The sequence below is a fragment of the Pipistrellus kuhlii genome, unplaced genomic scaffold, assembly GCF_014108245.1.
Source record: "Pipistrellus kuhlii isolate mPipKuh1 unplaced genomic scaffold, mPipKuh1.p scaffold_m20_p_11, whole genome shotgun sequence".
Taxonomy (NCBI): domain Eukaryota; kingdom Metazoa; phylum Chordata; class Mammalia; order Chiroptera; family Vespertilionidae; genus Pipistrellus; species Pipistrellus kuhlii.
The window spans coordinates 31,381,252-31,393,461 of NW_023425416.1; the positions used below are offsets into that span (position 1 = coordinate 31,381,252).

Consider the following 12,210-nt stretch of genomic DNA (forward strand, 5'->3'; position numbering starts at 1 on the left):
GACCTTGATTCTGTTCAAGATCTCCTTGAGTCCACCTCCCTGCAGGTATAGAGTGGGCCTCCACGCAGGCATAAGTACTGGTTTGATGTGTTCGTTTTTTAACCAAAAAGAGTATCAGCCCTATATTACATTTTCTTGATTGTGAAGCATTTGGCACTGCCCTTATTGATCAATGTAGACACTTTATCTCCAGGTTCTTGTCATTTAAAAACTAAACCTGTGAACTCCAGGTATCATGGACAATGGCCAGAAGGACCTATTGATTGTCCAATTGGAATGTTATTACTCTATGGATATTGTGAATCTTTACCTTGGCTGCTGGGAAGCTCAGAGTGGCTCAGGTTTAGCAATTGCATATTTATGATATACATTGCATGTTCTATCTTTACTTCTGGTTTCACCTCACTCCCTACACTTACTTCCCATTAGACCCAGTGTCCTTAGCTATTCATTCTGTTCCTATTGAGTTGAGTGTACACACGAGCCATCACAAACCCTTTCAGAAGAAAGGCTTCATAGATGAATGAATAGAATGCAAATGGTAGTTGCTAATTTGAGGGATTAGGCAGAATACAAAAACACTGGACTCTGCAGAGCAGATCGTTATGATTCTCATGATGCAAAGCTCCCAATCTTAGATGTAAAGTAACATCTTCAGGATACACACTTTCCCCCTGATGCATACAGAAAAAGTACGAATGCCCAAATACCCTTTTCAGAGAGTGCCCTCAGCTTCTCTCTGAAACTGTCTTCTGGCCTCCCCACGCCATTCCAGCTAAGCAGACAAGCCAGCTCACCTTTCCCAATCAGGACACAACTCTCTTGGCTGATTTATAAGCTCAATTCTGCACTCTATGAGAGACTTCGCTGCTGGGTTGGAGTGCAACCACACTAGTTGTGCTAATTAATTTATTTTATTTATTTACACTGCTGTCCTCATGACCTTCCTACACTCGAATGTCCTCCCTTCCTTTTCCAAGTGCTGCATGGGTGCTGGCACGAGAGCATCGGGATCACATCAGCTCTTTAAATGTCAGGCTAACTCTATGTTCCCAGTTCTTCCCTGGGGCTAAGATTGGGCTGTTGATCATTTCATCTATTCCCACCCACTTGGCTTTCACACTGCAAATGTTCACAGATGAGCTGTTTCCAATGCCTTCCCATCTCAAATGGCAGATAAAAGTGGAAGAGCCCCGGATCAGTCAAGCTGCCAAGAAGTCATGAGCTGTAGGCGTGTGACCCACTGTTTGGGTGTTCAAGATTATAGGAACGTGTGCCGAGCCCGCACAGCCATGGGTGAACCTGCAAGGGGGCAGTGAAGGATTTAGATAAGACAGATAAGAGAATAAAGCTGGGTGCTAGATGGCATGCTGCCCTCTCTGATGGAGAGATAGTGCCGCAGCCTGCAAGTCAAGTCTTTATTTTATAGCCATACTCCAGGAGGCAAAGGAAGGGCGTGGTTACAACCTTCTCGAGGGTTTCGAATCTACTCAATTACAGGCACCTGATCAAGCTTTGTTTACTTGCTGCACCTCCTGCAGCCCATATCGCTCAGCCACGTGGGCTTACAGGTTCAGACCGTAAGGTCAAGCTTACAACTATAGCCTTCGGCTATAATTGTGCTGGGACTTGCACGTGGCTTTGCCACGAGAGGATCGTGTCCTCTCATTAGTCCCAGGCTTGAACCTTTCCAAAAGCTGTAGCCACTCTCCCCAGTGACGTTGCCTGGAGTTTATTTCACACATCCACCCTGCTGTCTTCGGCTCTGATCCAGCCTGTAGAAGGGAGGCAGAAGCTTTTAAAAATGATAATGAGGTCAGAGCCCAGAACATCCTATCCCTCCTGGATCCAGCCAAGAAAACATAGTGTTAGTGGCCACAGAAGCCCTATAAGTTCCTCTGAGTCAAGGAATCATGGCTGGATAGGCCAAGCTAGGGCTCACAGATTGGAAGATCCATTTAAGAGTAATGCCTTAGAACTGAGGAATCTCAACAATGGTCCTGGATTGTTATCTCTCCTAGGTTCTGATTTCTACCACTTAATATAGTGCCTGGCACATAGTAAATGGTCAATAATCTCCTTTCCTATTAGGCTTTAAATTTCAGCACCTAATGCAGTGCCCAGCACTTGAATTCCATAACCCAACACAGCCCATGGCATAAACTAGGTAGTCAATAAATGTTGGTTGAATAATTGCATTTATAACCAAATAACAGGATGGACAGTACATGGACAAAAGGAAGAAAGGAAGGGAGGGAGGAAGAAGAGATGAATGAGTAGTGTTAAATCTTTGCTTAAAACTAACAAGTCAAAAACTGGACTCAATTCCCCACAAGGAAGTCCCTTCAGCTGTAGAACTCTTATTCTCATTGTTATAAAGCAGTTTCCCAAACTTTTGACATATGTGTACCCCTTCTATAATTTTCGTAACACTGATTACCCCTCATACTCATGAGAATGTAGAATTAGGCGCAGCTAACATGTACCCCCACCAAACTCTTCCTGTACCCCTGTGGGTACACCTACCACACTTTGGGAAACACTGTAAAGTTTACCCCCTGATGGAGCCAATCTGTCACGTTGTGACTTGCCCTTGGCAGTTCTAGCTCTCTCCTCTATGTCTTCAAGCATCCACTGGGGGACTTGGAACATGTACCCCACGGATAAGGGGGGTACTATAGTATATATCTCCTAGTGAGTCTGCTTCTCTAGTTGACCCCTGACCCGTGAGTGGTTTAGGTGCTCTTCCATCCCCTGAAAGCACAGCACTTGGCCTCTCTCCCAACCTCTGCATTGCAGAAAATGCCAGATGGTAGCCAATTCTCTAGGCTCTATTTCCACACATACTGCCACTCGACTTGCAAGCTCCTTCTGACAGTCTGTGTTGTGTGCGGGTGGAAGGCTGGGCAGGCAGCCCTGTTCTCAGCTATGGAGTGGGCTGATGGGCTGTGCAGACGAACAGATATCAGACGAACAGCTCAGGAGGTTTGGCTATCTTCTCATGAGAGGAAAAGTGCCAAAACAGTGACAATAAATCACTGGAGAACTTCACCAGCCACTATGATTAGTGGTCTTTGTCCACCTAATAAATCTCAAGGCAGGAGAGTAAAGTGCACTCACTAAACTGCCACAGAAGTGTCTCATCATGTGCATATCAGGACAGACTTCTAGGCAATGCTTGGCTCCCCAGAATGCCTTAGAGGACACATAGGATAAAGATACATTTTCTCTGGGCTCATACCAAGCAGGTGGAGTTTTGCATGCTTTCTATCAGAGAAGTTGCAAATTGGCAGTCGTGGGCTGAAGTTGGCCTCCTAGCATGTTTTGTTTGGCCTTCACAGTTTAAAAAATTTTTTTTTGAATTTATTGCCAACTTTCACAAATTGGGGATTTCACATTTTAAAAAAATCCCTGAATTTCCCATCTTTCTTTTCTTTCTTTAAAAAAAAACAACAACAACAACACTTTTAAGGTTATTTGTTTGTTTGTTTTAATATATTTTTATTGATTTTTTTTTTACAGAGAGGAAGAAAGAGGGATAGAGTTAGGAAGATGGATCAGCTGCCTCCTGCACATCCCCTACTGGGGATGTGCCCACAACCACAGTACATGCCCTTGACTGGAATTGAACCTGGGACCCTTCAGTCCACAGGCTGACACTCTATCCACTGAGCCAAGTCAGTTAGGGCTCCCATCTTTCTTGAAAAGTCAGATTTGGAAAGTACAGACCTACTCTCCTGCATTGGCAAAAGCTGGCCATAGCTGAGTAGCAGGTGGTCTTGTTAGACAGGGAAGGAAACCCTGCAGTTCAGGCAGCCCCACCCAGCCTGCTGCTCTTGCTTATGCCACCTGCCTGGCTTCTGGAGGCATCTATGTATACAAACCCTGGTCATCCCAGCTGTAGCAGATGCTATATACTTTCCCACTGTAGTAGAAAGCCAGGCTGGACTTCAAAAGCCAGTGTCTATACCTCTTTGCCTGAAGATTTTCCTGGGCAGCCAGACCCTCTGCTTCTCAGCCAGCCATGAATGCCCCTTCAACTGATGGGAATTGAGCATAAATATTCCAGCTATCCTGCCCCCCTTGGTTGGGGTCACTCTGAGGCATACGCTATACCCTTTTCCCAGAGGTCCCCAGTGAAAACAAGCTCTAGTTACCCACAGTGGAAGGTGACATGGCCTTTAAAGGCTGCCTTTCCCTTCCCTATTTCTTCCCCTTCCTCCCCCCCTTTTTTCACATCTAAATTATTTGTACAGTTTATTGTACAAAAACAATTCTATACGATTAGTGTGAACACTGAATTAGGGAATACTGAACCATTGTTCCCAGGGGAAATAGAAGATTAGGTTTCTGTCTTCTGGTCACAACATTTCATCAGCCAGTCAATACATAATCTCATTTTATGTGTTTATGTTCAAAGACACCTTATTTAATATGTTTGGTTGATTCATTAACATCCAACTCACAGCTAAAAGCACTGTGAGTCATGCCTGAATGAAGCTCATCTAACACATGTGCAGTTGGTCCTTGAACAATGTGGGGATGGGATGCCCACCACCTATCCAGTGGAAAATTCTCGGCCCTCCTCATACTCGGATTCCCAATTGCAGGTATAAAATACAGTTGGCCTTTGAACAACAGGAGTTTGAACTGTGCAGGTCCACTTACATGTTAAGTACAGGTGATTATTATTTAAATCCACACATAAGTGGACCCACATGATTCAAACCTGTGCTGTTCAAGGTCAACAGTATTTTCTCCAATAAGGCACATCACAGCCTTCTTGCTCTTGAGAACACTAGGCCACACTTCAGCAGTGCACTTGATGGCCATTTTAAACAGTAAAATTACCAACCCAAAGCACAAAAATGCAAGAAGTGTGCACTACACAGAAGGCGAAAAGGACCTTTTGTTTACAACTTAAGAACTTAACAAGGAAGCAGTGTTGCCTTGCTGGACCTCAGCTGGGAATGTGCACATCTGGTAACTCAAATTCTTTGTCACTTTGTGCCTCTCCAAAAGTGACTGTGAAAGTGACACAAATATTGATTTTGAGGTTACAAATAAATTGTAGCAAGTAGGCAAATTCACAGATACAGAATTCAGGAGGATCAATGATATCCCAGCATCTGCTTCTAGGGAACCCCAAATGAAGAAAATGTTATAGAAGTGCTTTCCTCCTCAAGTAATTGAGCAACAACTAAAAACTCAAGAAGAAATAAAAAAAAAACCACACACAGTGGTTTTCAGGAATTGGCCATCAGGTAGCACGGGATAGTGATTCCCAAAACAGGGAAAACTAACAAGGTGAGTCCTCTGATTTCCCTAGTGCAGTGGTAGGCAAACTCATTAGTCAACAGAGCCAAATATCAACAGTACAACGATTGAAATTTCTTTTGAGAGCCACATTTTTTAAAACTTAAACTTTTTCTAATGCCACTTCTTCAAAATAGACTTGCCCAGGCCATGGTATTTTGTGGAAGAGCCACACTCAAGGGGCCAAAGAGCCGCATGTGGCTTGTGAGTCATGGTTTGCCAACCACTTGCCTAGAGTATGTCAGACACAGGCCCAGTCTCTGGGGAAACAGCAGTAAGCAGATGTAAGCCCTTTCCTTGTAGAACTTACCTTTTATGGGGATTAGATGGGAACAGACAATAAATGAGTATCTTATTTCTCAAGTTGAGAAGAGCCATGAAGGTTCTCAAAAAAAGCAGGAGAGGAGGACAGAGAAAGCCACATGTAGATGGAGGAGCTTTGACATGAAAAGGTGGTTGAGAGGCATCACTGAGTAGTGACATTCCAGTAAACAGGAAAGTGAATAAATAAGCCATATGGCTAGGTTTCTGGGGAAAGAGCAATCAGGTAGAGGGTTGGCCAGGTGAGCTTGAGGGCAGTGCTGCTGGAGAGGGTGGGTTTAGGGCCTTCTGTCCCAGGGTGGAGACTGCGCACACGCGGTTCTCTGAAAGCCTCCTGGAATGGAAACTCTCTGCCCTATCATCCTCATTAACCTAAAAATATCCCAGAGCCCTAGCTGGTTTGGCTCAGTAGATACAGCATCAGCCTGCAGACTGAAAGGTCCCAGGTCTGATTCCGGTCAAGGGCACGTGCCCAGGTTGGGGGCTCAATCCCCAGTAGGGGACGTGCAGGAGGCAGTCGTTCAATGATTCTCTCTCATCACTCTCCCTTCCTCTCTGAAATCAATTATATATATATATATATATATATATATATATATATATATATATCCCAGAAATTCTAAACTACATCTCCCAGGGTGCCCACCCCTAGAACCTGGAAGTCACTCTATCCTACCCCTAAATACACTGTGAGGTTGGAGGACTTGGAAAAAATGGGACAAGCCAGCAGTTCCCAAGTACTGTCCATCAGGACACTGTTCAGATATACACTGAGAGGCCAGATTATTATGATCTCTTAATGCATAATAATCTAGCCACTCAGTGTGTGTGTGTGTGTGTGTGTGTGTGTGTGTGTATATATATATATTAGAGGCCCAGTGCATGAATTTGTGCTTGGGTGGGGTCTGGCCAACCTGGCCAGGGGGAAGGGACTTGGGCGGTTGGCCGGCCTGCTTGCTGATTGGACTCCCGGTCGAGGGGACAATTTGTATATTAGCCTGTTATTATATAGGATATACACCGAGAGGCCAGATTATTATGTGTTCAAAGATCATAATAATCTGGCCACTCAGTGCAGGAAAACAACCACACATGACCTACTATGTCACCTCTAGCATTCTGAATAGCTTCAGGGAAAACACATACACACACACACACACACACACACATGCTAGAAGAAGTAACTGAGTCAAAAGGAAAACCATTTTTTTTCTCATGACCTGTTTAAATCCACATTCTAAGATCAAAATCAAAACAGAAACAATGAGCAATTCGCTTCAGGAATTCCCCAACAACATTTTCTGTTCAGTTCCTGGCTACAGGACAGCATTGGGCTTCACAGCCATTGGAGAAATCCACCTCATCATGATGGTTAGTCCCCCTTAATCAACTTGCTCCAGTCAGAATTTGAACTCTGAGCATGCTGAATTCCCTCTCCTTTCTACATCACTCCCTCTCTGATCTGGAGGCTCATGGCTTCAGACACCTCCCATGTGCTGCTGATGTCCGACTCTGTCTGAAGGCCTGACCTCTCCCCTTTATCCTGCTGCCTATCCTTTATCTCCTCTTGGCTGTCTAAAAAACGTCTCCAAATTCACACCTCCCAAACTGGGCCCCTGCTGTTCACTTCCTAGATACTCCTGGCCTCTCCATCTCGGCTGATGGCAACTCTCTTCCTCCAACTACTCAGACTAAAAATGTGGAGTCATCCTGGATTCTTACCTTTCCCTCTTGCTGGATATCAGTTGATCAGCCAACCCTGCTTGTTCTAACTTAAAGTATACCCAGAAGCTGACCATGTCTTATCACCTGCACTAATGCCTCTTTGGTCCATGCCTTATCATGTTCACTGCAAAATGCCTTAGTTGGTGCCCCCGTTCTACCCTTTGCTCCCCTACTGTCTAATCCCAACACAGCAGCAAGAGCGATCCAGTTAAAATCCAAGTGGATTGTGTCTGTCCTCTGCTCACAATCCTCTAAGGCACATGTGTCAAACACAAGGCCCGCGGGCCAAATCCGTCCCGCCAGGCCTTGCAATGTGGCCCGCACCGCGCTGTCATCACTGCACTCCGCTGCGTTTCCATCACAATGACAGTTTATGACTGTTCAGTAAACCATTCGGCCCGCGACTTAGGCTGGATTTTAGATTTTGGCCCCTTCTCTGATTGAGTTCGACACCCCTAAAGGGCTTCTACAATATCTCCCTCAGAGGTAAAGCCGAGATCCCTACAATGATCCCCACCCCTAACCTCTTACCTCTCTTATCCCCCTCCTTCCATTCCCATCATGGTCCACCTTGCCCACTCTGTTCCAGCCACACTGGCTCTCTGCTGCCCTCACACAGGCCAGGCACACTATCACCCCAGCACCTTCACATGTGTTATTCTCTTGGCCCAGATGCTCATCGCCAGGTAGCTGCCTAGCCCTCCTCCTTACACAAATGCTAACTCTTGTGAAACCCTCCTTGCCACTTAATGTCAAATTCCAACCCCTGGCCCATGACTCCTAAGCCCTTTCCCTACTACATATATTTTTTTCTTAGTGCTTATCACCATTTAACCCACTGTAGATTTTAATGAATTACCTATCCATCTCTCCCACTAGAACGTAAGCTCCACAAGGCACACATTTTGGTCTGTCCTATTCATTGTTGTACTCCCAGTCCCCAGAATAGTCAGGGCCCATGGTAGGTGCTCATTAATATTTGTTAGTTGAATGAAGTTTTATAAATGAAGGAGCATACCACTCTGCTTCCATGTAGCCACTCCCCCTCAGTGGCCAGCACATAGTAGGCATTCAGATGCTCCTGTGGGCAAGGGAGCACCCTCTCCTCCCACTCTCCTCCTTTTCAGAAGGGAGGTATCTGGGGAGGGAGGAAGAGTCTGGTCTAGTTTCAGAGATCACCTGTGGGAGGCTGAGGGCGCGAACAGACAGCTAGCTCTTTGCATGTACAGCCTTTGTGAAATCAGGAGGGAATGCTCTTTCCTGCCCCTGTGGGTGGGGTAAGAAGTCTTCCTAGGGACAAGTTTCAAATCCCAGCTCCTGGCATGTTTCTGTTTGGGTCTGGTCCTAGCAGTGACGACTTGAATTTTCCTCCGGAGCTGTGTTCCATCGGGCGTGCAGAGCCTGGGAACAGTGAGGGCATTAGGACCAGGAGTGAGGCACACGCCTGGCTCGGGCTGTGTCTGGCAGAGGGCTCTCAGCTGGCTGGCTGCGAGCGGAGCTATGTGTGAAAGGAAACCAGGCACTGCCTGCCGGCTTCTCATCTGTTGATCTGACCTGACTTGAAGCATCCAGCACGTCGGCTGTCAGCACTGCTGGACTGAGGACCCACCCGCTCCCCCGGACAGCCCATAGCAACCTGACCCCTAGTGCTAGGGGGGAAACAAAACACGGGGGATTGGTAGACACCTGAGCAGAATGGAATCGTTGCTTTTTCCCAACGAGAAAAAAAGGGGGCCAAAGGGGCCACACAGTTGAATTTGAAGTCCCCGTGAATGGGCTTTTCGAAGGCAATTAAAGAAATCCACGCGGAGCGGACCTGGGGCGGGCCTGGGGTCCTGTGGCTTTCGGACTGTACTTGGGAGCTGGCCTCACACACGCTGTTGGTAAATGGCAGACGGCACCAGAGGAGCAGGTGAAGTGGTTGTCCGAAAACTTCCAGGTGGAACCAGGAACCCAGGTCTGCTGCAGGGGACAGCAAACTTGAACATGACCTGTTGCATTTGGCAAGTTCCAGCAACATGCTCCTAAGGAAGCGACGCAGGCACGGGCCATGCAGGCTGCAGTTCCTGCTGCTCTTCCTGACGCTGGGATGCGTGCTGCTGATGGTGGCTATTCTGCACCCTCCCCCGCAGGCCCCGCACCAGGCGGATGCAGCCCAGGCTGCCCAGCACAACCCCGAAGCTGGGTACCGCCTGGACTTTGGGGAGTCCCAGGAATGGGTGCTGGAGACCGAGGATGAGGACCAAGAGTACGAGCCCTTGGAGGGCCTGCCGCCCTTGATCTCACTGCGGGAAGATCAGCTCCTCGTGGCCGTGGCCTCACCCAGGGTCCGAAGGAACCAGAGCCAGGGCAGGAGAAGTGGCAGCTACCGGTTCATCAAGCAGCCGAGCAGGTGGCTGGACCAGGAGGCCGCAGAGAAGGACTGGGGGGCGGAGGAGGAGGACGACGATGAGGAGGCATCTGAAGAAGATGAGCGGATCAAGCTCAGCCTGGAGGAGACGCTCAGCGCCCGCATCCCCCTGCAGAGGGCGCTGCCCGAGGTACGGCATCCGCTGTAAGTAAGGCCCCTGCCTCCCCATTCCCAGGTACAGGGGTGCTATCAGCAAAGGCGGGGTGCACTCTGACTCACTGTCCCTAGGGCAGCGCCTCTCCAGGTGTGGCCGCTGGACCAGCAGCGGCAGCATCACCGGGAACCTGTTAGAAAAGCAGTCTCAGACCCCGCCCAGACCCCTGAGTCAGAAACCCGGGGTGGGGTCCCGGGATCTTATCTAACCAGCCCTCCAGGTGAGAACCACCTTCCTAGAGAGCAGAAGGGAGCAGCTCTTACTGTCCGGTCTCTTCCCCACCCTGGGTTCTAGTCCTTCTGTCTCTGGATTAGCAGATCAAGCAGCTTTATCTATAGAACTCAGAGGGGACCTGGGGCAGTCCTCCAGGGCACCTGCCAGTTCTAACACTGTGACTCCTGTCCGTTTTGATAGTATGATTGTTGTCAGTGTTTGATTTCATTTTGGATCAAAACAGCAATTGCAGCTAACACATGGGTGGGTCTTGCCATGTGCCTGGCTTTAATCTAAGAACTTTTCACATATTAACGTACTGGTATAAGGCCCTTACAACTCTGTTGGATGGGTGCTAGTATTACCATCATGCCTATTTTATAGGTAGGACAATAAGGCACAGAGAGGCCAAGTGACTTCCCCATAGTCACACAGACTGCGGGTGCCAAAGCAGGCCAGTCTGCCTGAACCGCCACTCTATGCCGCCCTCTTTGGTCCACTAGACTAAAGGGATGATTCCAGTGCCCAGGAGCACAGACGCCATCTGACCTGGCAGGGTGACCCCACCCTAGGAGCAGGCTGCAAAGTGAGATGACATGTAGGCTGTGCCCAGCGAGATGATAGACTCATCCTGTACACGCCTGCCTTCCTCCCTCGCTTCCCACCACCACCACCAGGCTGGCTGCAGAGAGGGGAGCAATGCAGCTGGTTGGTGTGGGTGATCTAAGTCCCTACTCTATAGCCACAGCCCTTCCCAGAGCCCAGAGAGCTTCCTGGGAAGCAAGCCCCCTCCCCCCTTCCCGGTGAGAGGACCCGCGTAGAGCAGCAGTTGGGAGCAGGACTATGATCTCCTTGGATCCCTCATGGGGTCCCCCTGCCTGGCTGCTCGGCCACTCACTCTCAGGGTTGTGTAAATGCAGAACAGCACACAGGAGTGACACCTCCTTACACTGTGTGCCTGGAGCCTCACTCACCTCCTCGTCCCAACTGTGCTGTTCTGACTTCAGGTCTTGGCTTTCAAAGCTCTTTTCAGGAAACTCCCAGGCCCAGCCAGGCCCAGCCCCTTGCAGTTCTGTGCTCTCTGGAGTGTTAACTCATCATACTCATTACTGAAGCTGAGTGGGCATTGATGGGCTGGTTGTTCAGTGCCTGCTCCCCCTGCCATGCGGTGAGCCCAAGGTCCCAGCACACAGGAAAGAAATGATTGCTGAGTGCGTGAATATAGTTTTAAAATTCTGTTCATACATTTTTTACTGGCCTAGAGCAAGAATGGGTATCCTCATCTTGTCCAAAAGAAACATTGCCTCAAACAAAAGGTCTCTGGTTACCAAAGGGGTGTGTGTGTGTGTGTGTGTATGAGAGAGACTATGTGTGTTGCATTGTGCAAATGTGCTGTGTCTGTGCATGTGTTGTGTGTGAATTATGCTGTGTGTATGTTGAATGGGTTGTGCGTAGTACATGTGAGTAGCACAATATGTGATGCCTGTGTGTGTTGTGATGTGCACAGGTATGAGTTGTGCTATATGTTATCACATGAGTATGTGTTATGGACGTGTTACTGTTCATATGTGTTGCAATATGCACAATACATCATGTATCGTGTGCTATGCCATGCACACATGTCACGCACACATGTGCTTGTGTGTCTTGTAAGGCAAGGTTTGTTTTTGCATGTTTTTGTTGTATGTGTGTACATATATATTATGTTGTGAGCCTGTAACAAGCCTATGATGTGCTTGTGTGTGTGTTGTGCAAGTGTGTGCATTGCATCTGCTGCATGCGTGTGTTACAAATGTATTGTGTGAGCGGTATATGTGTACATGTGCAAATGTGTTGTGTGTATTATGCATGTGATGTGAAGTACAGAGATGTGTTTTGTGTATGGTGCAAGTGTGGGCAAATTTATGGCATGTGTATGTGTACAAAAGTGCTGCATGTGTCATGCTGGTAGTATGAAGTGTGTGGGTGTGTGCTGTGCATGTGTGTGGTGCAAGCATGGGTACATTTTGTGTTGTGTGTGATGTGTACATATGTATGTGTGTATGTGTGTGTGCCTGCACCATTTTAGTAG

The 12,210-nt window shown here is 47.8% G+C and overlaps 1 protein-coding gene across 3 annotated transcripts in view; it reads left to right on the forward strand.

Annotated features, from left to right (window-relative positions):
* Nucleotides 1–8,704: 8,704 nt before the first annotated feature.
* The window catches only part of GALNT15 (polypeptide N-acetylgalactosaminyltransferase 15), a 33,460-nt gene continuing 29,954 nt past the window's right edge, over nucleotides 8,705–12,210 (forward strand). For 2 of the 3 annotated variants that reach the window (XM_036431557.2, XM_036431559.2), the window contains exon 1: nucleotides 8,705–9,916. In XM_036431557.2, coding sequence (XP_036287450.1) covers nucleotides 9,381–9,916 — 536 coding nt within the window. In that variant the 5' untranslated portion in view covers nucleotides 8,705–9,380. The remainder of the gene's footprint in view (nucleotides 9,917–12,210) is intronic. The other variant, XM_045579311.1, reaches the window with a different exon arrangement.